At 43.7% G+C, this 24770-nt stretch overlaps 7 protein-coding genes and 1 long non-coding RNA gene across 21 annotated transcripts in view; 4 read left to right on the forward strand and 4 right to left on the reverse strand.

Annotated features, from left to right (window-relative positions):
• Positions 1-993: 993 nt before the first annotated feature.
• LOC6529738 (protein spitz) lies at positions 994-10390 on the reverse strand. 3 transcript variants are annotated; one of them, XM_015196574.2, is made up of 3 exons: positions 10247-10390; positions 4536-4730; positions 994-2297 (listed from the first exon to the last, which is right to left on the reverse strand). In XM_015196574.2, exon 3 carries the CDS (start codon positions 2077-2079, stop codon positions 1375-1377), a length of 705 nt encoding a protein of 234 aa, XP_015052060.1. In that variant the 5' UTR covers positions 2080-2297; positions 4536-4730; positions 10247-10390; the 3' UTR covers positions 994-1374. The 3 variants fall into 3 exon arrangements, with proteins under 3 accessions (XP_015052060.1, XP_015052059.1, XP_002090731.2); XM_015196573.2 differs by lacking the exon at positions 10247-10390 and adding an exon at positions 5463-5565; XM_002090695.3 differs by lacking the exon at positions 4536-4730 and having other exon boundaries at positions 10247-10384.
• LOC26535313 lies at positions 5660-10149 on the forward strand. The gene is made up of 2 exons (XR_005560827.2): positions 5660-6576; positions 6656-10149. It is a non-coding gene; the product is annotated as an uncharacterized LOC26535313 (long non-coding RNA).
• A 388-nt stretch (positions 10391-10778) lies between the features above and the next one.
• Positions 10779-12227, forward strand: LOC6529742. The gene is made up of 2 exons (XM_002090696.4): positions 10779-11077; positions 11135-12227. The coding sequence occupies exons 1-2, from the start codon at positions 10901-10903 to the stop codon at positions 12101-12103; spliced, it is 1146 nt and encodes a 381-aa protein (XP_002090732.1). The 5' UTR covers positions 10779-10900; the 3' UTR covers positions 12104-12227.
• A 165-nt stretch (positions 12228-12392) lies between these two features.
• LOC6529743 (probable phosphomevalonate kinase) lies at positions 12393-13733 on the reverse strand. The gene is made up of 2 exons (XM_002090697.4): positions 13412-13733; positions 12393-13091 (listed from the first exon to the last, which is right to left on the reverse strand). Exons 1-2 carry the CDS (start codon positions 13483-13485, stop codon positions 12596-12598), a joined length of 570 nt encoding a protein of 189 aa, XP_002090733.1. The 5' UTR covers positions 13486-13733; the 3' UTR covers positions 12393-12595.
• Positions 13734-13883: 150 nt separating this feature from the next.
• Positions 13884-15645, reverse strand: LOC6529744 (E3 ubiquitin-protein ligase Hakai). Its single transcript, XM_002090698.4, has 3 exons — positions 15279-15645; positions 14606-15126; positions 13884-14539 (listed from the first exon to the last, which is right to left on the reverse strand). Exons 1-3 carry the CDS (start codon positions 15634-15636, stop codon positions 14045-14047), a joined length of 1374 nt encoding a protein of 457 aa, XP_002090734.2. The 5' UTR covers positions 15637-15645; the 3' UTR covers positions 13884-14044.
• Positions 15646-15678: 33 nt separating this feature from the next.
• Positions 15679-17394, reverse strand: LOC6529745 (proliferating cell nuclear antigen 2). 2 transcript variants are annotated; one of them, XM_002090699.4, is made up of 2 exons: positions 17215-17394; positions 15679-16908 (listed from the first exon to the last, which is right to left on the reverse strand). In XM_002090699.4, exons 1-2 carry the CDS (start codon positions 17320-17322, stop codon positions 16249-16251), a joined length of 768 nt encoding a protein of 255 aa, XP_002090735.1. In that variant the 5' UTR covers positions 17323-17394; the 3' UTR covers positions 15679-16248. The 2 variants fall into 2 exon arrangements, with proteins under 2 accessions (XP_002090735.1, XP_039229307.1); XM_039373373.2 differs by lacking the exon at positions 17215-17394 and adding an exon at positions 17015-17089.
• Positions 17395-17630: 236 nt separating this feature from the next.
• On the forward strand, positions 17631-19790 carry LOC6529746 (zinc finger protein weckle). Its single transcript, XM_002090700.4, has 3 exons — positions 17631-17922; positions 17987-19287; positions 19351-19790. The coding sequence occupies exons 1-3, from the start codon at positions 17719-17721 to the stop codon at positions 19592-19594; spliced, it is 1749 nt and encodes a 582-aa protein (XP_002090736.1). The 5' UTR covers positions 17631-17718; the 3' UTR covers positions 19595-19790.
• A 195-nt stretch (positions 19791-19985) lies between these two features.
• Positions 19986-24770, forward strand: part of LOC6529747 (tyrosine-protein phosphatase Lar) — a 111701-nt gene continuing 106916 nt past the window's right edge. For 7 of the 11 annotated variants that reach the window (XM_039373364.1, XM_039373365.1, XM_039373360.1 and 4 more), the window contains exon 1: positions 19986-20433. The gene's annotated coding sequence lies outside the window, so the exon portion shown is untranslated. Of the gene's footprint in view, positions 20434-20577; positions 20846-24770 lie in introns of those variants that run through there. The other 4 variants (XM_039373369.2, XM_039373368.2, XM_039373370.1 and 1 more) reach the window with 3 other exon arrangements.

The following is a 24770-nucleotide window of genomic DNA, read 5'->3' on the forward strand; positions in this document are numbered from 1 at the left end:
ACTGATAATTATACCCATTACTCGTAGAGTAAAAGGGTATACTAGATTCGTTGAAAAGTATGTAACAGGCAGAAGGAAGCGTTTCCGACCATATAAAGTATATATATTCTTGATCAGGATCAGTAGCCGAGTCGATCTGGCCATGTCCGTCTGTCCGTCCGTCTGTCTGTCCGTCTGTCCGTATGAACGTCGAGATCTCAGGAACTACAAAAGCTAGAAAGTTGAGATTAAGCATACAGACTCCAGAGACATAGACGCAGCGCAAGTTTGTCGATTCATGTTGCCACGCCCACTCTAACGCCCACAAACCGCCCAAAACTGCCACGCCCACACTTTTGAAAAATGTTTTGATATTTTTTCATTTTTGTATTGGTCTTGTAAATTTCTATCGATTTGCCAGAAAACTTTTTGCCACGCCCACTCTAACGCCCACAAACCGCCCAAAGCTGCTACGCCCACACTTTTGAAAAATGTTTTGATATTTTTTCATTTTTGTATTGGTCTTGTAAATTTCTATCGATTTGCCAAAAAACTTTTTGCCACGCCCACTCTAACGCCCACAAACCGCCCAAAGCTGCTACGCCCACACTTTTGAAAAATGTTTCGATATTTTTTCATTTTTGTATTAGTCTTGTAAATTTCTATCGATTTGCCAAAAAACGTTCTGCCACGCCCACTATAACGCCTACAAACCGCCAAAAACTGTGTTTAAGACTCTCCTTCTCCCTTCCACTAGCTGAGTAACGGGTATCAGATAGTCGGGGAACTCGACTATAGCGTTCTCTCTCTTTTAGTTATACAATTAATTAAGTTCCAATTTTGACAAGCATATAACATTTAGAAATCCAAAACGTGGCCGGATTTTCTATCGGATCGGTTTGTGACACATAGAGGCCGCATAATTGATAGTAACCGTTCTAAATAAGTCTAAACTTTTGAAACCCTGTGAAATGAAGAGCTTGATTTCCGGTACTTATAATAAAAAATCGGGTGTTTAGCATGGTGCAGTTTCATATATTTATTTTGAAAATCCATATCGGTTTTTTTAAAATCTCTCGCAATAAATAATACTTGGCGCGTGTTTCGCGTTGTGTGTGATACGTATATCAATAAGTCATAATAATAAATAGCTAGCGTTAGGTGTTTAAATTCATAGTCAATTGGGTAATACAAGGCTTCCTGGCTTTAAATCCATTTTCGGGGTAACTTTCGGTAAAAGAAAGTGAAGATCTCTATATAGAATCGGGTGAACAGATCTTTAGCATGCGGTAAATAGGTATTATCAGCTATCGACTAAAGCCCAGTAAAGAATTGTGTATTGGGCAAGGCATATTCGAAATTCGGCATCCTGTATACTTTTACAATTCGCTCTGCTCACAGCTTGTTGCTGCGTCGAATGGCGAAGGACATCAGCGCGTGCTCCAGCCGCATGTGATAGGGAAGCTTGCGCTCCAGAATGACTGGCTCCTGGCCATCCGCACAGCACCGATTTCGGCAGCACTCGCACTGGCCGTCATCATCTTCGTATTCCTGCTGCAGTTCCTGCTCCAGCTCGTAGGCCTTCTTGGCTGCCCGCTGTTCGAATCGCAAATAGAAGGCCAGGCAGACAAACAGCATAAAGACCAGGGCACACATTGCGCCACTGGCAATGCTCGCCTTCTCCAGCATTGGACGCGGCCTCTTGGGCAGGTAAGTATTGTCGATCTCCTTGTACTCGCACCGCTGTCCCATAAAACCAATCGCGCACTCGCAGCTGTAAACCGGTAGATCGGCAATCTTCACCGCGAAGCAATGGGCATCGTTCAGGCAGTACCAGGCATCGAAGGTCTCAGGACATTTGTATGTGGGGAATGTAATATTGGGCCTGGGCGTGGTCGTCGTGGTGGTGCGCATTGTTGTGCTACTTGTGACTGGAGCCTGGGTCGGCGGCAATGCCGTGCCGGACATGGAAGAGGAAATCGAGGACCGCGGCTTGGGCACCGTACGGCTGGAGCAGGCCTCGACGTACGACGGAGGTGCCAGACAGCCGATCAGTACCAGGGCGACCAGCCCATGTTGTACACTCATTGTGGAATGCATTACAATTTGTAGCTTTTTGGGTATCTGCTCTCGTTTTTGGCGTGCAACGTTTGGTTTTTTTAAAAGCTTAAAAATACTAAAACTAGTGGCTATCACAATAATAAATTAGAATATTCGTTGTCCGCTGTAGGGGCGTCGTCAGATCTCTTTGGAATTGGTTTCTCTACATATGCATGCTACTGGTGGAACGTAAACGTCGAGTTAGGAGAAGTGTGTATCTGTGAGAAAGATATAAAGTCATTAGTGGCCAGTAGTTTCCAAGTAGCATCGGGGGTATTTAACTCTAAAACTGTGTACTCAACAAAAGGGGAAAACAAACTGCATAAAATCAAATCATAACTATGTATGTATTTAAAAAAGTATATATTAAAAATCGCTGTGAATAAATTTTACATATATGCATAGAACTCCTCCTTTACAACCAATTCACTTTTTGTTTAAAATTCAATTTACGTTGTCTCCCGTTGATTATCCTAGCTCATCAAAGCTGGCTGTGATATGCGTTGGGTATCCATATCACAACCACTTGATGAGGCTTAGATAATCAACATCGTACGGATGAAGAACAGTTTCTTCAACTTCATGAATGGGTTAGTAACTATATTGCACCGTGTGTGTTGTGTGTGATCAATGCGACAACCGCGCCCTAAGTCAGAGATGGTAGTCCAATTGAGCCATTTTTCGGTGCTGTGGCATGCATTTGTCGACGGTCGTTCCAAATTTAGATCTCAGTTCGCCATGGCTTCTTTTCGGATTGCAATTCACTATAAATTTATATGTATATTTGAGGCGGACAGAGTGTGTTTTATGATGGGCGTGTGATTATTATGTAAAACCATGATTTGATGTACGATACATTACGCTAAGCTCATCAAAGCTGGCTGTGATATGCCGCGCAAAGCGGAAATGCATTTCACAACCACTTTGAGAGCCCAGCGTGAATGCGCCAATAGTTTTATTGATTTAGGTTTCGGGATATTTGACTGCGGGATTTTAGAATTTTCAATTTTGATTTTCATGCTCATGTAATGATATAAACAAAATCAGAGGCTTTTTACCGTTTTATACTTGTTGAGTTCCATTATGCCTTTTTTTTCATTTTTAAATTGCGATTTTTTTTGTCTTGAGCATCGCGTCGCTCCTCAAAGCTGGCTGTGATATGAATAGGCAGAAAAAGGCAAACATTTCACAACCACTTTGAAGAATGACACAATTCTCTTGCTTCGATTTGATGAGAGCCGAGGTTCAGATTCAGATTGAGATTCTTCCTTTAGAATCTTTTAGCGACGTTCTCACGGCCATGGACTAGGAGCCTTGTACTTTTTTGCAGCCACGGCACAATAAACAAATATGAAAAAAGTACGAAAATAAATAAATGCGACGACGACTACAACACGATGATAATGACGACGATGACGACGATGAAAATGATGAATACGATTATGAGACAGACTGGTACTGGTGATAATACGCAAATGTGGATTGCTATGAATGGCGACAGGGCCCAAGTGAATGGGACAAATTTCGTACATTTATACGCCATAGAATCGCCATTGATTCAGTAACAACAAAATTCAACAGGCACAAACAACACCGAAAAACACAGAAAAAGAAGGCACGGGCATAAAGAAGTGCAGATAATTATAATTAAAATGTAAACATCAATTTGGCGCCAGCCTTTGGCAATTCGACGCCAAATTTGTTTTTATTTCATTTCTGAGTTCGAGTTCGGAAATTCAAACTGATAAGGAATGTAAACGGAGAATAACAAAACGGAAGAACACGATCAAAATCAACGAAAACAGTGCATCTCAAGTTACGATCCTTTATCCATCCAGATCACTATAATCACTTTAACATGAAAATAAATGAAAACCCAGTACTGTTCTCCAATTCGAGAGCCCACTGTGATGCAATGTGAGAACAGTTATACGATGGGTGTGGGGATTTATTTATGTATTAGAATTGTTAACCGTAAATTACAATTGCTGCACTCTTTCCCCTCTCTTTCTAGCTCACGCGCGGTAAGCGACAGCGGCCAGCTTATTAAAATTTCCGTTATAAAAATTAAATCCACCGCCGCTGCTTTTATATTCATTTTATTAATACATGTGATACGTTCGCATGCATGTAGATACATATAGCACATATGTATGTAGGTTTGAGTGCGAGAGAAAGTCGAAGTATTGAGCGCAAAAGTCAAGTTGAATAGCCATATAAAATGCGCTGAACTTGCGAGCGTGTAGGTCAAGATCAGCGGCGGCACTTTATAATATTTTGTTGGTTTTCGTAAATAGCTAATGAAGCAAGTTCGATGATCTTTTAGTGCATTTCAATAATGAAGGTATGAGCCAACAAACACAATAGCAACAACAGCAATATGTACAAGCACCACAACAATTACAACAACAATCAACTATATTAGAGTGTGGACGGCAAAAAGTGTGCATACATACATGACAACAACAACACCCGCTAATAAAAAATACTGTTGTGGCTGCTTCTTCTTCTGCTCTTGCGTCTTTAAAACTTCTTCGACAAGCCAGTTTTTGTTGCTGTAATTTTCATGTTGCCTTGCTCTCTTTCATTCTTGGGCGTCGCTGCACGAGTTCGTTGGCTCTTCTCGTTTCTGTATGTGTGTGTTTAGAAAACTGTAAGGAAAGCAAAGTGTGTGAAAAATATGGTTAAGGTAAAAAAAAATGCCAATACAGGAACAACAACACAGCTCGCTCTCTTTTCTCTGCTTGCAGTTTCAAAAAAAAATTTACCGGTTTTTATGTTTTTGCAAAAAAAAAAAAAAAAAAAAAAAAAGCTAAAGAATCAAGTCCTACAAGTTTTAAATCAAGAGAGGAGAGAGCAAATAGGCGTGAGAGCCCAACGAAGGCGCATTTAGCAGAGACCACAACCTTTTGAGGTGTGCTGGGTATACGTCCATTTTGCCACACACACAGCCAACGCTTTATCTCTCGCTCTCTTTTGCTGGCTTTGCCGTCTCACTCTTACTCCATGCCTTTCAAGGGGATAAATTATGTATGTATATATGTACCGCGAGTGTGTGTGCGCGGGAATGTTGCGAAGAATTCTAAGAATTTTGCAAAAACGACAAATAAAATGGGGCGCGGACTTGCATATATGTATATTCCAAAACCAAACAACAGTTTCAATAGTTCAAAAAGAAAATTCGCTTTGCGTCGCTACGCAAAAACGCTTAGCCGAAAAATAAATATATCACACCAACACAAACATAGAGGAGGCAAAAAAGACGCAGAAGATGGGAAAAACTGAGAGACAGCGCGTGTAGGCGTTAAAACCCCTTCTTTTTGCTTAAACACCAAACTGCTCACTAAAACACCACTTCACTATGCTTTCTCTTCACAAATTACCAACAGTTTTCATTTTTTTTTGGACAACATTAGTGCAAAACGCCGACGACACACCGCGCACACGAAAAAACACAACCGCACCGCCAAAGATTCGAAAACCGAATGCCGAACAACAACAAAATTGGTTCTGAAGATGGAGGTGTTTTCAGCAGGGCGAGAGCATCAGCCGCAAGATTCTCTCGCTGCAGAGGGAGCGGGAGAGAACAAGAGCGACGAAGTCTCTCCTTTAAAAATGCGGCATAACAACAAAGCGGCGAGCGGCTTTCGAGCTCACGTATGTAGTTGTATACCCGTTACTTAAATAGTTATTGGGGTATACGGTGCCCCTCACAGATTTTTTTAATCAAATACTTTGCATAAGTACTCAGATAATTTAAATGTTAATACTTTAAACAAATTAAAATTCGATTTTGTTTCATCTAAGATGTTGGGGGTAAAAATATTGATATTCATCCATTCATCTTATCATCTATGACTTTCACCGCTTTTAAGTATTCTGAAATATTGGCTCATAGACTAAAGGGTATATATGAGTAGTTACGGTCCGTAAAAAGGGCGCTCTCTTGTTTTGTTTTTGTTTTGGTGTTGCCAGAAGATTTCGCACGATGTAGGATCAACATGTTATTGACACGACGCCGCCGACGCCGCCACTTTTGAGCTTGGCGGAGCGAAAAGCACACAAACAAGAAGCGACGCAGAGCGGCGGTGCAAAAATAAGAAGAAAAAAAAAAAAACTGAAGAGCGAAGGGGCGTGGCGGTGCGCAGGGGCGGGGCAGGTAGCCGGACAAACGGGACGAACAGGATGAAACCCAGACGAGTTCGGCCCAACTGCAGATTTCATGGAACTGGCCGAAGGTTGGGGATGCGCAGGCGCGCAAGTAAACAACATTCCATTCCTCGGGAAATTTCTTCTGGCCGTTTGAGAAGCGCGCCAAAAATAAAGCCCCGACCGATGTCGTTTACACAAGTATTGGGATTTCGACTTTTCAGATTTCTCGCGATTCAAAGCCCTTGGCGAGAGCACTGCCGAACCAACATACTCGAGATTCGGGTTTCAGGGCTAGAAGCGTGTTTCTTCAAGAATTGCAAGTTCACTTAAAAATACGGAAAAAAGGTGTGCTATATTTAAACTAATAATGTCAAAGCTGAAACGAGTTTCTTATGGAATTATACTTATATTATTTTTTATATAGATTCTACGAAAATCCTTACAAGATCTAAACTGTTTATGCCGCCTCTGTGACAGCAAATGAGATTTTGGAATTCCACCACTCCATGTGGCGAACTCGACTCATGGAAGCTTGACTGCATGTATGAAAGCGGCACAACTACCCGTTTCCGGTGGGTAGTCGGTCCGCAATGTGGGCCGCCGACACCATTCCACAGCCAATTGACGTCACAAGCGACACAACAGCAACAACCTGGCACAACGCTTTCTGGGTTACAACAGCTCACGGATGTCGAAATGCATCGCAAAATGGGAGAAAATCAGGAAAAGAAAGAAACCAAGAGTCACCTGAATGGCAAGTTGATTTAGGAGAGATTTGGACAATCAATCGGCTTAGTTTACAGCCCAGCGGGACTCAGTGCCACAGGTTCAACTGTACAATAATACCCAGAAGATGACGACGACGATAATAAAGGGGGATGGGCGATGGGGAATGGGTGAAATGTTAATGGATTGCCCTAGGACCTGCCCTCATTCCGTTTGCCATCTTCGTTTGTTCGCTTCTGCTCTTGTGCATTCCCATTCCAAATCCCAATCCCATTTCCATTCCGATTCAAGTTGTGCTTCTCTGCCACACCGCCTTTCTGCCCCTTTTGCGGTGTTCTGTTGCTTTGTTGATGTTACAATTGTTGCACTTGTTGTGTGCGGCTTAGGACGTTGAACCACAGCCGGCAGAAATGCAGAACTGCACGCAACTCAGTGGCAAGTGTACAGCTGCGGTCACAGTATTAGCAATGCATTGCAAGGAATTCCTTCAGACTGCTGTATAATTGATTTCCCTACGCGTAAATTGGCCGACATGTTTTAGTTATTATCTGCAATCCAAAGGTTCGGAAGCAACGGATTTTCGAAAGGCCCTAAAGACATTAATATACATATATGTATGTCTTTACAACTCCGAAGTACTTAGGAAAAATGACCAATCAATCGGATATATACATAATTCCCAATGTCTGCGTTCTTCTTTCCATTTCATTCTTGCAAATTGCTAACATTTTTACCGCCGTCGCTGTCGCATTCATTTTTATGCTCATTCGCCAACTTAAAGGCTATGCTAGTAAAAATCAATAAACAACATTACTGTCACTCACACATTAATACATACATATGCATGTATTGGATGTCCGGTTGAAATGATGACGATAAAAGGTCACGACGAAGAATTTTTCGCCAATTGCCTGGTGGGTCGCACAGTCTGGGTCGCGAGACGTCTGACTAGACAACATGCAAATAGTAACGGTAATCATTAGACGCACACACTCACACTTATTTGCATGCACACTCTCTCTGGCTCTGATTCTGGTTTTGGTCCCATCTTCATCTCTCTCGCGACCGCTCTCTCTTTCTCTCCCCATTTTCTATGCTGAGTTCGACGGCCTTCTTACGTAAAATCAACAACAACGCTCTGCGGTATTTCTCTTCTAATAAGCGGGCGCTTGGGGGTGGGGGATGTGCACTCGCCGACGGAGTTGCCATATCTAGCCAGACATCAAACTCGTTTTCACTGTTTTGACTCCACAAACTCACACAAAAACACGCCCGTGCACCAATGTGAGTGAGTGTCTTTGCAACTGTACAAGAACAATAAGTAGGGACAGCATAAAAGCAACAACACACGGCGCAGACGCCAAGCAAACCGCTCCCCCTCCCAACGCTCCACTCAATGTTTGTCTGTCTGTCTGGAACGTCTGTTTATGTATGCTTTAGGCGTACACAACAAGCATGAATGTGTGTGAGCAAATTTTATTTTTCTGAATGTAAAGGAAGTGGCACGTACTGTACTACTCAACTCACCGCTGCCGCTACCAACAGCGGCCACAACAACAAGAGCAGTGACAGACGGATCAGGCTGGGAATTCGAAATTGGAAATGGAATAAGAGCGGAGAGCTCCGCATTCGGATGTTCCGATTCCGTATCGTTCCCAGCAGCAAAGCGGTCAGCGTTCCAATGCCAGCGGCACAGTGGTGCGAAACCGAAACTAGTGGTTGGATCATCAGCAGAAGATACGTAGGAAAAGAGCGAAAGTATACGGATTTCCGTTTTGCTGTAGTAATAATAATAATAATAGTTTAATTTGAAATGTTTCAAAATTAATATATGATAAAAACTTACGAAAACTACCCAAACTAAAAAATGTACAATTTATTTGTTAAAAATGGATTCAATAAAAATTAAATATTATTTAACTAATCCAAAATGATCGATCCATTGTGCAGCAAGAAAAGCGGCATAAAAGGCGAAAGGGAGAGCTGCTGGTTTGCGTCTCCGCTGTGCAGCAGACAGACAAGACGCAATGCGTTTTCTGAGAGCCTGGAAGGAGGCGGCGGAAGGAGAGGGTGTGCCGCAATATTATAAACAGGAAATGGAATTTACCCACACGGATGCAGACCAGTGTAGTGTGTGTCTGTGTGAAATGTTGATGAGCCGCCAAACGGACGTGGTGCTTAATTCACAAATGAGCACGATAGAGACAGAGAGAGCAAAGCACACTGCCGAATAAGCGAAGGAGACGGCGGAGCGCGCTTACAAAGTTGATTGAAATCAATATACGTATGTATGTATACCTAGCGTGCAAAAGGCCATAGACAAGTGTGCCGGTGTGAGTGTGCTACGTCCGCTCGTGGAATGTTTGAAAAACGCGGCCAATGACGACTGCCAAACGACGAGAAGAGCAAGAATGTTGAACTCTGGAATGCGGCTGGAAGTGAGAAGTTTCTGAAAATAGAAGCCGGGGGAGGGGGCTTTTGCACCTGCCACGCCCAGCTGCCCCTGGAATCAATTAACATGTTGCACAAGTGCAGCGGCTCCTATGCATACATATATCGTATGTACTTGTGATACCGTGTCTTACGCACACAGAGGTGCAATTGCAGATGGCGACGAATGTAGCGTGTAGTTTTTTCTCGGAAATGAGCAATGAATGAAATTCGGTTGTTTTCAGAGTGTACTCACTCACTCACACAAACACGCACGCACACACTTGCAATTTGGAGCAAGAGAGAAAGTCTGCACGACATGCGCTCTGGCGTTTGTGTGTATACAATTTGTTTACTTTTTGCGCTACAATTGGCAAATAAAACAATAGCGCATTTTTACGCAGCATTTTAGCATACTAACCCACATTGATTGCTCCGCAAAGCGTGCAAAAATTTGTTGTCTTCCTAATTAAAGAAAATTAAAAAAACACTAAGCGAAAAAAATGTCGGCAAAAACAAGACGCAGCTGAATTGTGCGCTAGTGTGTGTAAAAAGGAGACGGCCATAGAAAAAAAAAAACATACATATACACAGGAGAATTTACTGCTGCTTGCGGCGCCCACACACACATACACAAAAACACACGCCTATTTAGTACAGCAACTGCGTAAATTCAATAAAAATATTCTAGTGGAGTAAAAAAAAAATCTCCATTTCCTGTCTTCATTTCCCCTTTTTTCGCCAGAGATACACAGTCACTAATTTTTAGCACTCACACTCGCGCATTAATGTATGCAAGCTACGCCTTTTTGTTGGTTTCAATACGGATAGTTATCAAAAATTTTCCTTGGGCACTTACTTTGGGGTTTAGCTCTTCGTTTGTTGCACTTTTTTGGCCGGTTTTCAAGCCATTTTCTTTTTGGAAAATTGAAGGAGTACAATTCGTTCTGTCGCGTCTTAAATGAACAAGTGTTGCCAGATTTTGGACAGAAGGCAGAGATGACACTATCGCATGGCAACACAAAGATCAGTGTTGTAAAGCAAACATAAAAAATATCTTACAATTTTTAGTTTAAGTTATTTACATTACTTGAATATATATTTCTGTATTATACATTTTGATTTTCCAATTTACTAGCAATAAAATATGGTTAAATATTTAGTTTAATCACGAGCGTGAAACCCAAAGTCGCGAAAATTTCGGCTACTATGTTATACTGTTGCAGTATAGATGCAGTATAGATGCTATAGATGCTAGACCATGCTAAATGCTATTTTTTATTATTTATATATTTATACTATTACTTGCATTATTAATTTTTTACAAGGAGCTAGTACTGTTAGATTTGGCTTGATATAGCTAGATAGTCTGTAGCAATACTCTTTCCAGTAGGCGTTTGCTGATCCGGCAGCTCCACGCGACGCCATTTCAAAACAAATGCGCGGCAACGATTTTTTTTACTCCGCAACATTTGGTGAGAAGTCGCAAAATTAGTCAGATTAGTTCATAAAAATGGGAGCAAAGGCAACGAAATTAGAAGGTGAATATCTGCCGGACACGCCGACATTAAACAAAATGCGCCTGGCCAGCGAAAAGCGAGAAGAAATGGAAATGACGACGCCGATTCGAGAGCAAAACAACGCCTTACTCGATCCTCGATCACCAAATGGCTGTCGCACGCCCTTAACCGTAAGTTTACAAGCATTAAGGTTCTTTGAGGGGTTTATAATGATGAAGGCGTTGTAGTTCTTGCAGGCGTCAAAGCCTAGAGTCGAGAAGGAGGAGCAGCATGTGACCACCAGTGAGAATGCCTTTTCCATGCTGAGAAAACGGTTGCTTAAGGGCTTCTCCCTGAATGATCCTCGTTCTCCTCAGCTGAATCGCACTCCCCTCGTTCTCGATGAGGTTCGTTCGCTCAATCTGGATGACACCTTTGCCGATCTCTTCGTGGACACCAGAGTGGGTACAGCACAAAGGGCGGTGCCTGCTACGCCTTCCCAAGTGGATTTGGAGGAGAGTTGCGATAGCTTCGGCACACCGCCGTCTGCTGCACACAACAATAGTTCCCTGGAGATTGTTTCACTGCCCTACGATCAGGAAGAAACCTTGCCTTGCGAGCAGCAGCTGCTGCCATATCAGGAGCAGGATCAAAATCAGGGTCAGGTGAAAGTAACCACACCTTCTCCAGTACAGCAGCCACATAATGATCCCCGCTCGCCCAGCCTGGGCGTCGATCGCACACCCATCATCTTCTGTGACGACGAGGAGGAGGAGGCACGCGAGGCTCAGATGCTGGAGCACATACTGGAAACGCTAACCTTGAATCTCAGCACTGGCAGCAGCATGGCCTCCTTTGCCGCTGGCGAGGAGCAGCTACCAGAAGTGCCGGCCAACAAACATCTGGAGCGAGTGCGTTTGGGTCACAAGCGTCGGGTGCCACCGCGCAAGCCCGCCAGAGCCAACAAGCCAAAGATCTACGTTGATCAGGAGGAGGATTCCTCAGGGGCCATAGGGTCCATTACGCCCAAGACAAACAGTACCCCGCTGTCCGGTCAAAAGCGAACTCCACTCAGTTGTGTTAAGAATAAGCCGCATCTGCGATCCCGTTCTATGGAAAAGGATTCCACGAAGAATCAGATTCCGTCCGTGCAGAACTTTAACGATCAACTGCGGCTAATCTCTGGCGCCGAGGGAGTTTACGGACCCGTTTACTAACATAGTTTAGTAACTACAATTGCCTTATGCCCACCAAAACCACCAATTTATCATCTTTTCTCACAAACACATACGTTTATAACTCATCTTTTAATAAAACATTTTATTAGTTTTCTTGCCAGTACATTGTTTTTATTATTGATGAATGAAGGAAGCTTTTTGAGTATTATTCACTCTAGTTTTCTCACAGTTGGAACCCGGACTATTCATTTTTGATGTAACCTATTACCGAGACTAAGCGACTTTAAATTTGTATATCTATTCAAGACATTGAGTCTTCAACGTTACATTTTAGTAAAACCGCCACAAAAGCTATATTTGGTTACAAAGAGTATTTCATAACACTATTAGGTACTTAACTTCATTCCTAAAGTAATATACTGCATTAACTACGCTATTTGTGAGGACCACTTCAGGTTTCAAAGGGACCGGAATACGTGACATATCAAAAATACATTTGTTCAAAGCATGGTGATTCGAGGAGTAGGAGCTCTACCGATACTGTAGCTGCAGCTTGTCCAGCAGAAGGTCAATGGAATCCTGGTCGAATTGCTCGTCGTTGGCCAGCACAAAGTCAAAGCCGCCGGCCAGATCATCCAGATCGCACTCGGAGGGGACATCGTCAATGCCCGCGGTAAAAGTCCATCCCCGTGAACAGCGGGTTTCTGGACGGGATGTCAGTCGCAAAGTGGTGACCCTTTCCGCCCCGTAAGTCTCCCGGAACCATTTAATGTCGTTCTTGCGCCGCACATCGCTCACCAGAATGTAGGGCGTCTGCTGGCGACTGAGCGCCTCCTCCATGGCCGCGCGACAGAAGTAGCCGTAGTCCTGGGTCCGCACCTCGTCGCTCCACACGATCATGTCGCGCCGGTACTTCTCCTTGTAGGGACCATCGCTGAGCAGGGCGTCCAGGTCCAACTGCAGCTTGCGAGCCCACTCTGACTTAATGGGCTCCGAGATTCGAACGATTTGCGACCGGGAGCCCAATCTGAAATAAGATTGGTTTTTAATCGTCCGAAAATGTGTGTGAAAAGTAGTTTAAAATCCATTTAATTTAGGGTTTTTGAGATTAAATGGGCATATTTCAAAATAAGTGATTGCTGACAATTTAGCCTTTGGCTTAAAGAGTTACTTAAAATTGGTTTAAAATCACTTTTGACGCGGTACAAATGCCATTAGGCTTTAGTCATGTTTTGATACGAAAAAGTCATCATGGTGATCCCAAATGTGTGAACATTTGAGCCACAGCCACGCGAGAGGAGTTCTGGATAATAGGGAGTTCTACGACCCATAATGGAGACCACCCACCTCCGCTGCAGCCTCTCGGATATGTAATCCTTGCCGCACTTTCGCTTGCCGCTGATCAGTACAATTTTCAACATTTTTCGGAGGCAACTTTCACTTTTGGCCGTCCGCTTCTTTCACAACCGCTGCTTCTGCTTTACTGCTGCTTGTGCTTCTGGCCTCGATTTCCCGAGTTCTACGCAGTGCTCATTAGATACTGCATGTGGTATTCTCCGTGGCCTGCCACTTGACTCCGGCACGCCCGGCCTGTTGTCTTTATGCTAATGCTAATGCTCCATTCAATGTCTGGGCTCCAAGTCGGATTTGTTTACCTTTTGTATTTGGCTGGCGGAGCAGCCAGCTGAAAAGCCTATCGTTATCGCAGGCAATCGATGGGAGGCCAATCGAGCGGACTTTTTTGAATTTGGTTCAGCTTCAGTTCCTCAAATGTTCTATAGAAAGTACTGAAGAAATTCAAATGATGTGAAACACATAGTTTTAAAATCGGAGTAGCATTTATTTTAAAGTTCGGGTTGGCCTAACCCCGTAAAATATCTTTAATAGTTTTCACCTTAACATACATTTGTTCACTTAATTAAAAGCCGCGCCTGCGTACAAATCGTCTACCCTGATTTCTAGCCCCTCGCTTTGTGTCCCTTATCTGTAATATTGCGACTGCTGCCAGTTGCCACTCGAGCCACCAGTTGGCGTTTCGGCGGAACCTCCAATCAGGGCACCTGGGACACCAGCGGGATGGCTGGCACTTGGATTGGAAGGCTGTGCGGCTCCTGCCACGCCGCCCAGTGGCCCAGATCCCGGATTGCCGGCCGCGCTGCCAAAGGAGGCGAGCACGCTGCTGTAGTAGGAGGCATCCGCCACCGACTCGGACTGGTGAGGCGTGCCCTTCTTGAGCGTGTGGTGCAGCGTGGCCTTGCCCTGGTGACAGTCCTGCGCATTGGCATTGTTGATCCTGGCCAAATTGGCCAGCGTGAGCGTCGAGTGGCCGCAATGGATGGCGTTTTGGGCGGCGGTGGCGGATCCTGGTGGCGGAATGTTACCGATGCCCCCGACACCGCCGACCAGTGGCAGCCGCGACAGGACGGGACGGGCAATGGAGGCGGAAACGGATATGGGGACAGACGACTCGGAGAGCTGCAAGGGGCAATCGGGTTTTTATAGACAGGACAGCTTAGTTTAGGAGCCATAGCTACCACTCGCCTTGCGCTGCTTGTGCAACTCCAGGCCCAGACCGACGCCGCCCAGATCCGTCATTTTTGCCTGCTCCGCCATGGCTGACAGTTGCGGCTGTGGTTGCAACGGTGGCGGCTGCGGCGCCACATGTCTGTGATTGATGTGCGCCTGCAGATCTCGTTGCGATAGGTAGGTTCTCCGGCAACCGGAGCTGCCGTAGCGACTGCCGCCGTGCGTGCACATGAACACGGTGCCCAGGCCACTTTGCTCCACGCGGAGTACCTTGTCCGTACACCGGGGACAGCTCTTGATGGGCTCAGCACGGGCGCACTTGAGGCAAAAGACGTGCTTGCAGGGAATCATGCGGCCGTAGACGAGGATCGGCTTGTCGCACTGATCGCAGCAGTGTATCATCGGGTTAAGCACCTTCTCGCCGATCAGGCTCACCTTATGATTCCACTTAAGGCGCAGCATCGGCTCTGGAGGTCCGCGCGATAGCGTGGTGAAAGTGGGCGCCTCCAGTTGCGATATGTCCGCCTCCATGTCAACTGCTCGGGCGAGAGATTGCTTTGTAATATGCGACAGGTATGTTTGGATTCCACGAAATCGGTTAAGCAAAGATAAATGAATACTGCGCAAGCATAGCAGATTACCTATCTTGGGCCCACCATTTCTATGCGGAAATACTGGTTAAACTCACTTGTTTGGCTCAGCACGGGCGGTGCCACTTGCTGCAGGACCGGTTTCTTTGGCGTCGCTGGAGGCATGTCCTCGCTGACGGCTCCTGCTGCTGCGTGGTGCAGCGGATCCTCCAGCGCGGTGACCGTTTCCATATCGCCCTCCTTTTCCAGCTCTTGCATGACCGAATCCTCGGAGGGGTCCAGTCGTCCAGGACTATCCTCCAGGGCTGCACAGCTACTGGCCGCCAGGGCTGCGGCGTCGGCGATGCTGCTGTCGTCGATTTTCTTGCCACGACCGCGTCCTCGGCCACGTCCACGCCCGCGAGCCCTGGTACCTCGCCCTCGACCGCGGCCGCGCTTCACTTCCTCTGTGTCCATGGTTCAGTGGTAATAGCCTTGGTTTTTGGGCCGGTTTTTAAGTTTTTCGGTTTTTGTTTAGCTCTGCATTTGCGCCTGGGCAGGGTTGTCAGCGATTCGCAAAGATATTCACGGTTTTAGGGTGACCATTGCTGCGCCCAATTACCCAATTACACTGGCACTGAACGGTCCGGCAACGCAGGTCGGTTTTAAATACAATATTTTTTTTGTTTCTTTTTTTTCCCGTTTTTAAATGATTATTTAGCATTATTGAGTTGGATGGATGGCGTAAAACAATTTTATTTTTAATGATAAGCTATTCTCCAATTGTGCTTGTATCAAACATCAAAAACTGAAAAATACATTTTTTTTTTTTTAATCCGAGCCTAAAAACTTAAATGAGTAATAGTATGTAAAAGCTACTTTAAGTATTATTAAGATGCATAATCGAACAAAATTTATAAAATTTCTCTGATTTATAAAATGTGTCTTTTAGTTTTAATAGCTTTTAATATTATATAATATTATATTATATTATATTATATTATATTATAAGTTATAGTATTTTTTGACCTATAATAGTGTAAAAAAATGAATCGTTATGTTCTTAGATGCGGTGGATAGTCTGTGTAGCTAGGAATCGGGGTCATCCACTTTGGGTGCGAGATAGTATCGAATGAAGCCGTAATCCTCAATGGGATACTCCACCAGGAGAGGCACCTCGGCGGACAGGCAGATCTTGACTCGATCCGCGAGAGGAGTGGCCTTTGTGAAGGTGTTCAGGTAGCGACCGGCGAAGGACTGGGTCAGGGGTTCCTGCACCTCAATGCTCACATCCATTTTGGTGCCCTCACTTAGCTGGATGTTGGCCGAGCCCAGATCTCCATTGGCCGAGAACTTGATGGCCTGTTTGGAGCAGGCGATCGTCAGGGACTCGTCGAACATGCTCATGTCGCGGCAAATGCGGGCGAACTCCGTCGACGGCAACTGTATGACGCAGGAGTAGTCCGTTTCCGGAATCCCCAGGTGGTCCTCGTCAAGATTCAAGAGCCTTAGTTCGTAGTCCGCCGTGCGTTCTTTGCCATCGGACTCGAAGCTGAGCGTAATCTTGTCCGGTTTGTCAACGGCCTTTATGGTGACCGCATCGTCGCTATTGGCGCACTTAAGTACCTTGCCCAGGGATTTCAGATCCAAGCCCAGGGAGACATTGCGATCGCAGCGGAACTTTTCAAAACAATCCGATTGGAGGCTTAGGGACACCAGCGAAACGTGGGAGTTGTCCATTGATTGGAGCTGGAAATTAGAGTTACGTGGTTAGTTTACGCCTTAAGACACCTTACAAGCTGCCCCACAAAAGCTGCAATCCTTATACGTCATACTTCCTTTTCAAAACACATACATAGTTATTCTCTACATTTTTAATCACTTCCCATAACGACCGCCAACCTGAATTATACATATGTATGTAGTTAAAATATTGTTATTTTAATAAGAAGGTTCGAAGAATTATTTTTTGTTTACTGGAAAGTTAAAACCTTTGGAACCTTTAACACGATTCCGTTCAAGAAATACTGAACCATTGTGGTTTCTTCTCATCACCTGCAGGCCAGAGTCACTGCAGTCCAATGTTCCCTGGGCGATGATTTCCTTCAGCGCATCGATGATCTTCTTCAGCAACAAAGTCTGACTTAATCGCGCCTCAAGCATTTTTAAAAATTAACAAGCGCAGAGTCCCGTTAATTTCACAATTCACAAACAAAATGAAACTAGTCAGCTGTTTTGCTTCAAGCGGAGAGATGCCAGATTGCCGCAAAACCTTGTAATTTGGCCTATTAGGCTATTCCTAAAGCGAATTTAAATTATGTTGATATCTATACAATTAGTGCAAATACATTTTACAATTCGATTTGAAACACGATGGTAATCGGCTTTTATTTTAAGTAACTCAGTTTAATTGAGCTTCTGGGTGATCTGGCAGCTTCTGCAACGCTGGTTCCGGTTCTCACGGACTCAATTCAACAAGTTCCAGTTGCAGACCCAGTCATCGTTCAATATGTTTACGCTGCAATGGCATTTATTTATAACTAATTGCTGAGCTCCGCGATGGCTGCCGACCAGGAGGAACACGCTGCTCAAGCGGCTCCCCATGCCGATAGAAATCCGAGCAGCGACTGGCGACAGTGGTGTCGCCTTTGCGCCAAGGACGACATGCAAGGCAACATGAATGTGTTCCTTAAGAACGAAGATTCCGGAGAGGCATCCTCTATGGAACTGGCCACCGCCATTGGCAAGTACTTTTGGGTGAATGTGAGTGCGCCTCGTGGCTCCTTGGACTCACAAGCTAACCAGTTTCATTTGCTTGCTCTATAAGATAACTCGAGGCGAAGAGTTGCCGGAGACGATATGCAGTGAGTGCCTGTCGCTGGTCACCTCGCTGGTGAATTTCTCGGAACGGATTACCCGCGTCCAGAAGCTTTACTGCATCCTGCAAAGCACGCCCAGCCACAATAGCCCAAATCTCCAGGAACTCAGGTCGAAATTTGGATTGGTCGAAGAGGAGACGCTGACTGAGGTTCACTATGTGGATAAAAAGCCGAAGTTGGATGAACAGCTTGAATTTCTGCCAGAGGAGTCGACTTACGAGCTGGAAAACCCACTAACGCCAGAGGAAAAGCAGGAAAATATAGATCAGGAGCAGATCCTGCCGACAGAGGAGCAAGAACAGGAGGAACCAGATGAGCGGGATGCCGACTACGAAGCGGATGAAGATGGCGTGCTTATGAACCTGTGTGATGTCTATGGAATTCAGGAGGATAAATCTTCCGCGGGTAGCTTGGGCGACTCCTTGCCGGGTCAACAAAAAGCTGGACAGGATGCAGCAGACTCTGAAAAAAGACATCAGTGCAGTGAGTGTTTGCGAAGCTACGCCACGTCTAAAACCCTGAAGCGTCACTTGCGACAGGATCATGGTCAGACTGAGCCCTCAACCGAGCAGCTGCAATGCCCTGATTGCCTCAAGAAGTTTCGCCGGCACTACCAGCTTGAAAGGCACATGAAATGGCATGTGCCCCTGCCCAATCGGAAGCAGTATGCCTGCACTAGTTGCGACAAGAAATTCGCCACCAGTGCATCAGCCCAGCAGCACGAACAGTACATGCACCTGGATGAGCGGCCGAGGCCGGTGATTTGTGAACAGTGCGGCGTGGGTGTGCACTCGATGAGCGCCCTCAAGGAGCACGTTCTGAAGCACACAGACTATGCCCCTTTCGAGTGCGAGGTGTGCAAAAAGTGCTTTAAGTCGGCCAATCGTCTAAAACACCACAAAGAGACGCATGATCCGCACAAGTACATCTGCCCAGAGTGCGGCATGCAGCTAAATTCGCGAACCACTTTAAATCGCCACCGGCTGGTCCACACGGATCAAATGCAGCATAAGTGCGACTATTGCGGTCGTGAGTTCAAGCGGGCCAAGGCGCTGAAGAATCACCTAATCCTGCATACAGGACTCAAGCCGTACTCCTGCGACTTTTGTGACCGCACCTTTGCCAACGGATCTAACTGCCGCACGCACAAGAAGAAGTCGCATCCTGAGGAACTGGCTGCCCAGGAGGCAGCGGGAGGCGGAAAGTCGCACAACAGAAATATACCCAAGCTGGAGGCACTCAAGGCGTTGTAGGTTGACTAAAACAGTAAATTTAATGAGAGCTTCTAATGATTTTCCAATTTCGTTTGTAGCACCAAAAACAAGGACAACCTGTCGCCGGTGGCCACTAAACAGAGCGGCTGCTTCGCTTTCGGGAAAAAGCCAAGGCCAACCGTCAAAGATAATCTAGCTTCGAAACCCGCCTCCACCCAAGATGCTCAGCCTGAACTAGCGCTTGATCCCGGAGGGGAAAGAGTCGCCCAAGCCGATCCCCCATCTGCGGCTATACCCACGTTAGATAATATTTATAACCATATCATGATTGACTATCGCTGATCCACTCGAGTTACGGAGTGTCCCAACCATAAGTGTTATTGGCGAATAAGCACAAGTTTTGTTTTCAAATTTAAAGATATAGTTAATTGTTTTGAAAACTACGAAATGCGTAGGCTGGCCTTATTATTACTTTATCGTATCTGATAATGTAATTAGAAAGGGAGCTTCTACGAGAAATTAAATATTTTGCTTATGAGCAATTAGTTTTCTTTTGGGCATATTTTATTGGCCCTAAAGTGTTTACGGTTCTGAAATAACTGCACTGAGCGTGCGGGAAAGTGGATTTAAACGTATCCGTGGCTGGCGCATGTGCTATGGGGTCCGGAGTCGGAATCTTAGGCGATGGCAAGTCACCCCCATTTGAATCCCGTCCTGGTATAAAGGAATTTAGTTCAGTTGACAGCGTGCGCCTTCTCGTGTCCTGCTCTTGAAGAAAACTTTTGCCGAAAACCAGTGAATTGAAACGTTAAGGATGTGTGAAAAACCCAATCAAATATTCCCTGAATCAAAAATGTCCAAATTGGGCAGTAAACAAAGTGTGGGAAAAGTGTGAGGCGCACTTTACTCCGACGTGTGAGCGAAAAAATCAAAAAAATCGATTTATCACTTAATAAAAACAAAGTGCACTAAATGCCCCAAAACGCCCGATAAGTTGCACTTAACAAAAACCTAACTGGGCTTCGAAGTGTAAAGGAGTGCTCGAAAACTGAATGCTTTTCGAAAGAATAGTATTTCAATTAAATATTTAGTGAAATTAGTAGGGAGAAGGGTAGAAAAACAAAAGAGAAGGAAGCAGCTGACACAAGAACCTAACACAGATCAAATAAAAAATAGAAAGTGTAAGTAAACAAGTTTATAAACAATTATCCAACCTTACTAAAATAAAGTTTAAGTGAAATGTGCCAGTGCAGCCCTGGCTCTCGACTCCACAGCTGTTTCTGTTCCAGCTCATCCCTGGTTTTGGGTTTTCGGAATCAGTTCGCTCGCGAACCACACGAAAGAACAACACCAAATCGCTTTGGCTGCGCGAAATTACCCAAAAATATATGTTTTCCTACGTTTAGAGCTCGTATTAGTGGTGCAAAGTGGTACTATCGGTTTTCTAGGTACCCGCAAAGTGACCGTTCTCGAATCGCCCCTTGTTTTTTGAGAGTTTTTGTCGGCGTTTTCCCACTTGTTTTTTACGCACACTACGCGCCAGTTGCATGTGTGTGTGTGCGAGTGTTCGTGTGAATAAAAATCGATTCTGTTGTAAGTTTTTGCCATTAATTACTCCGCCACATACTAAAGCCATGGCTCTGAATCGATGAAAATGTGTAACATGTGTACCATGTGTGCTCGAAACCCAAAACCCAAAACCGAACATCCAGCAGCATGGAAATCTTGTGCCTCTCGCAATTGTTGTTCATAAGCCAAGCCAAACCAAACCAGTCCAATGAAAACAGTCGCGTGGGCGGACTCGAAGTTTGCCATCGGAGACGTAGGCAAAGTCCCAGAGTCGCCACCAAAATGTGCTTAGTGCCTGTAATCCGACGCAACAGTGCAATGTGCCTTCCAAAATCAGTCCAGTGGTCCGGTTTTGCCTGCCGATTATTTCTTTATTCGGCGATCTACCAAATCAAATGGGTTGTGATTGTGTAAATCAGAATGCCAGGATCGGGGTCTAAAAAGATAAGGAACCGAGTTCCTAACATTGTCCAAGCTATATACTTTAAGATAATACTTAAAAGGGGTCATTTTAAAAAACGGTTAGGCACAATCTTTCGTTTTCCAACTTAATCCTATTTTGATGCTCGCCCCCAAAAATTTATCAGTTTTGTCTATAAAATCCAATAAAAAATATCTTCCAAAGAGCATTGACTTTACTATAATACATAAATCAAATTTTCAAAAGTCCTTTCAAATTGGTAAAATTGTATTATCTGGTTCTAAGTCATAATGATTGAAAGAGTTAAATTATTGTCTAAGCTATAGTATTAAACGTACTTGTAGCTCATTAAAACCTTTTTTACATAAGCTCGACTTGTAAAAGTTTATTGGAAAACAAAATTAAAACTCAAAACATCATTGCTAATGCTTTATTCTTGAGAATCAAGTTAAAGTTTGTTAAACTAAAACTCATGTTAAATTCACTACCGAAAATTCTGACCAAAAGTTGGAATTAAAACGCGGGCTCCTTGCGAAGTGGAAGATGCAAACAAAACTTTGGGCGGCAGAAAAAAGTGGATAGAAGCCGCGAACCGCATTATCTTGTTGGCTTGACCCAAATTGCAACTGCAACCTCTGAACGCCGCCTGTGGCCTTTGCTTTGTCTTTGTGCCTCCAACTTCATTGTCCTTCTTGTCCCGAGTTTGGGCTCCTTGTATTTGCCACCCCAGGAAGATTCCAACTCGCACTTTGTTTTTTGTGCGACTGCCTTCTTTTTATCATTTAATATGCGGCAAGTTAATTGCCGAAAGAACTTTGCCAGGCTGTTGCTACTGTCGCCATTTAAGAGTATCTGTGACAAGTTCTTAAAGTGTCTCTTTCTACCCAGAGCCAAACTCATTTGAGGCGGGTCGAAATTAAAAACTCGCCCGGCAGCCCCATTAGTTGGCAATTATGGGCCAAACGGCTTGTCAAAGTAAGAATTTCCTTATTGAAATTGTTTTGCCCTGCGGAAAAGCGGAGCAAGATTCTCCAGTTTTCCGGTTATCAATAGGTTCGCTATTTCATTTTCTACTTTCCTCGGCCGGACTCTGAAAACGCTCATTTCCTCTCGCTCAAATGACTTTTCTTTTCTATTTGGCGAAGGCGGAATCTTAATTAGATGTTTTAGCTGAATACACACGACACCCGATACACCCCAGTGTGGAAACTGGCTGGCTGAAGCCGGGATGCATTCCCCTTGGAAAAGTTAGCAGTTTTCCGTTTCGGGGTTGCTGCAGCTCCATTGACCAGGGTAGGCATCCTTAAATCCTCGTTTCGCGGGGGTGGATGCCAATTGATTTCAGTGGTTTCCCATACGGTTCGCAGCCCTACAAATAAATTGCCAATTTTAAACTTATCTGAAGCCAAGATCAGGATCAGAAGGGCCAGTTTGGTTTTGTTTAAAATTAGTTCTCTTCTCTTCAAAGCTATCGCTTTCTGAAATTCTGTTCTACACATTTTCATTGAATGCAGATTAATTGGCGAAATTAAGGAAGATGTACACTTTCACTTGTTATGGCTCATCTATATTTTTGAATTTCTCCTGCTTTGCAAAACAAGATACTGATATTCTAATTTTCTACAGAAAATGGAGGATAAATGATAACTTTGTTAGCGATTCGTACCGAAACCCTACTTATCTATTATCATACATTTTAAAATAAAAATTCAGCACTTATCTAATTATCTTATCAGGCAATGGGTTTTTTGGAATTTATATATGGAATAAAATATATTTTAAAAATTTTTTGATTTCGCTGATTAAACGTAATATTTACTAAGACCCTAAAGATCATATGTCATTCTCACATCTACATAAATCATTTTATTTAAATCGAGTGTTTTTTATTCTTGTCAACTGCTCAGTTGGCGATCCAATAAAAGTTGACTTTCCCCATATCAACACTCATAAAATGGAAATAACTCTCTCAAACGCGGCCAACTAGCTTTTTATCTTGGCCGTTTATCAATTTTATTTTGTATCTATGTGCTGCGCCTTGGCTGGCTTATTTGGCTTCTTGAGTAGCGCCTACGCAAAGCGCTGAAGTATAATCCACTTCGCATACGCAAGCTAAGGACCTTCATTCACTCATTGATAAGCTTTGTCCAACTTTGTGTCATAGGCTTGTGCAGGTGGAAAAATGGTTCACTTCAAAATTATGAGGCTGTTTGCATTTGTTAAATGCATTGCAGCAGTTTGATCAACCTGAGTTTCTGGTGAGGTAATAATTTAATTTCTGGTAATTCAATTTGCTTCAACCACACGCAGTACTCGTAGATTAATAAATATTTGTTAAATTCTAGAACAATCTACTGTAAGGACTCAAATCCCATTTTTTTTAGCTTACTTGTACATTTCCAATGAGACACGTAACATATTATTTTGCGATGTTATATTATGTATCCTTTAACATTATATGTTTTAACGGTACTATAAAAGCTTGCAATTTCCTTTCAGTACTAAAGTTTCATAAAAAGCTTTTAGATCTATGTGTAGAGTTTTCAAAACAGACTTTAAGAAAGAGCTTGTCACCAAATTGTAGATTGTTGTTGAAAAGCACTTATTTATTTATTCACCATAGATTTTTCAAAATTTCTATAAATAAGCCATAAATTGTTATACTTATGTAGGGTCAAAATTTTGTTGTAATTGTAAAGCACCTATTAAGTTCACCAAAGTGTTTTTAAAATTTTATAAATAAACCATAAACTTTTATTAATACAGCAAAGATTATAGATATAATTATATATAACACTTAGTTGTTTTACGTTATATATTAGTGATTTTTGAACTATAAGCTAACGCAGAAATACCATAAATTCATGTTGTATACATGTAAGAATTGAGAAGTGAAAATGAATGAACATCTGTTATACATCCTTAGTTTTCCACCCCTAAGTATTTATTTCTGCCATAAAAGGTAAAGCAAAAATTCCATAAATCCATGTTGTATACACGTATGAGTTGAGATGTGAAAATGAATGAACATCTGTTATACATCCTTAGTTTTCCACCGCTAAGTATTTATTTTTGCCATAAAGCACACCGTACCGAATGAATGGACCGAATTTCCCCTTTGCTGCTGCCAAATTGTATTAAAATGGTTTTATACTCACTCAGCTGCGAGTTTAGTGAATGAGTTAAATGTGCACATTCCCCTTTTGGAAATCCTTCGAGTGCCTCACTTCGCAGAGGCTTCAGAGGAATAGAAAGAACCTAGTGGCACGCATATAAATTGCACGTTATTACCCGGTGCAACAGAAACTGAAGAATCAGACAGACATTGCATCCCTTGACGGTCACATTTTTTGCAATTTTTTTTTTCGCATTTGCATTTCGCACTAACTGAAAAATAAGCAGCCCAGGGAAAATGAGTAGAAAGGCAAAGCTTTTACTTTAATTAAATGCGTGCGTGTTGGGAGAGTCCCAATTTAGATTTTCTCTGACTTTGTTCTATATCCCCCAGATGTTGCCTCCTTGATTAAC

Source organism: Drosophila yakuba, chromosome 2R (assembly GCF_016746365.2).
Source record: "Drosophila yakuba strain Tai18E2 chromosome 2R, Prin_Dyak_Tai18E2_2.1, whole genome shotgun sequence".
NCBI lineage: Eukaryota > Metazoa > Arthropoda > Insecta > Diptera > Drosophilidae > Drosophila > Drosophila yakuba.

What these genes read in the sequence shown, in the direction of transcription:
- LOC6529738 (XM_015196574.2), bottom strand. Translation starts at nt 2,079, where the DNA reads ATGCATTCCACAATGAGTGTACAACATGGGCTGGTCGCCCTGGTACTG.
- LOC6529742 (XM_002090696.4), top strand. Translation starts at nt 10,901, where the DNA reads ATGGGAGCAAAGGCAACGAAATTAGAAGGTGAATATCTGCCGGACACG. An exon ending in GCTGTCGCACGCCCTTAACC is followed by an intron (nt 11,078 to 11,134) that starts GTAAGTTTACAA and finishes AAGGCGTTGTAG; the next exon opens with TTCTTGCAGGCGTCAAAGCC.
- LOC6529743 (XM_002090697.4), bottom strand. Translation starts at nt 13,485, where the DNA reads ATGTTGAAAATTGTACTGATCAGCGGCAAGCGAAAGTGCGGCAAGGAT. An exon ending in TCCGAGAGGCTGCAGCGGAG is followed by an intron (nt 13,092 to 13,411) that starts GTGGGTGGTCTC and finishes ATCTTATTTCAG; the next exon opens with ATTGGGCTCCCGGTCGCAAA.
- LOC6529744 (XM_002090698.4), bottom strand. Translation starts at nt 15,636, where the DNA reads ATGGACACAGAGGAAGTGAAGCGCGGCCGCGGTCGAGGGCGAGGTACC. An exon ending in GCCCGTGCTGAGCCAAACAA is followed by an intron (nt 15,127 to 15,278) that starts GTGAGTTTAACC and finishes TCGCCCGAGCAG; the next exon opens with TTGACATGGAGGCGGACATA. An exon ending in AGTTGCACAAGCAGCGCAAG is followed by an intron (nt 14,540 to 14,605) that starts GCGAGTGGTAGC and finishes TGCCCCTTGCAG; the next exon opens with CTCTCCGAGTCGTCTGTCCC.
- LOC6529745 (XM_002090699.4), bottom strand. Translation starts at nt 17,322, where the DNA reads ATGCTTGAGGCGCGATTAAGTCAGACTTTGTTGCTGAAGAAGATCATC. An exon ending in GCAGTGACTCTGGCCTGCAG is followed by an intron (nt 16,909 to 17,214) that starts GTGATGAGAAGA and finishes TCTAATTTCCAG; the next exon opens with CTCCAATCAATGGACAACTC.
- LOC6529746 (XM_002090700.4), top strand. Translation starts at nt 17,719, where the DNA reads ATGGCTGCCGACCAGGAGGAACACGCTGCTCAAGCGGCTCCCCATGCC. An exon ending in GCAAGTACTTTTGGGTGAAT is followed by an intron (nt 17,923 to 17,986) that starts GTGAGTGCGCCT and finishes TTGCTCTATAAG; the next exon opens with ATAACTCGAGGCGAAGAGTT. An exon ending in CTGGAGGCACTCAAGGCGTT is followed by an intron (nt 19,288 to 19,350) that starts GTAGGTTGACTA and finishes TTTCGTTTGTAG; the next exon opens with CACCAAAAACAAGGACAACC.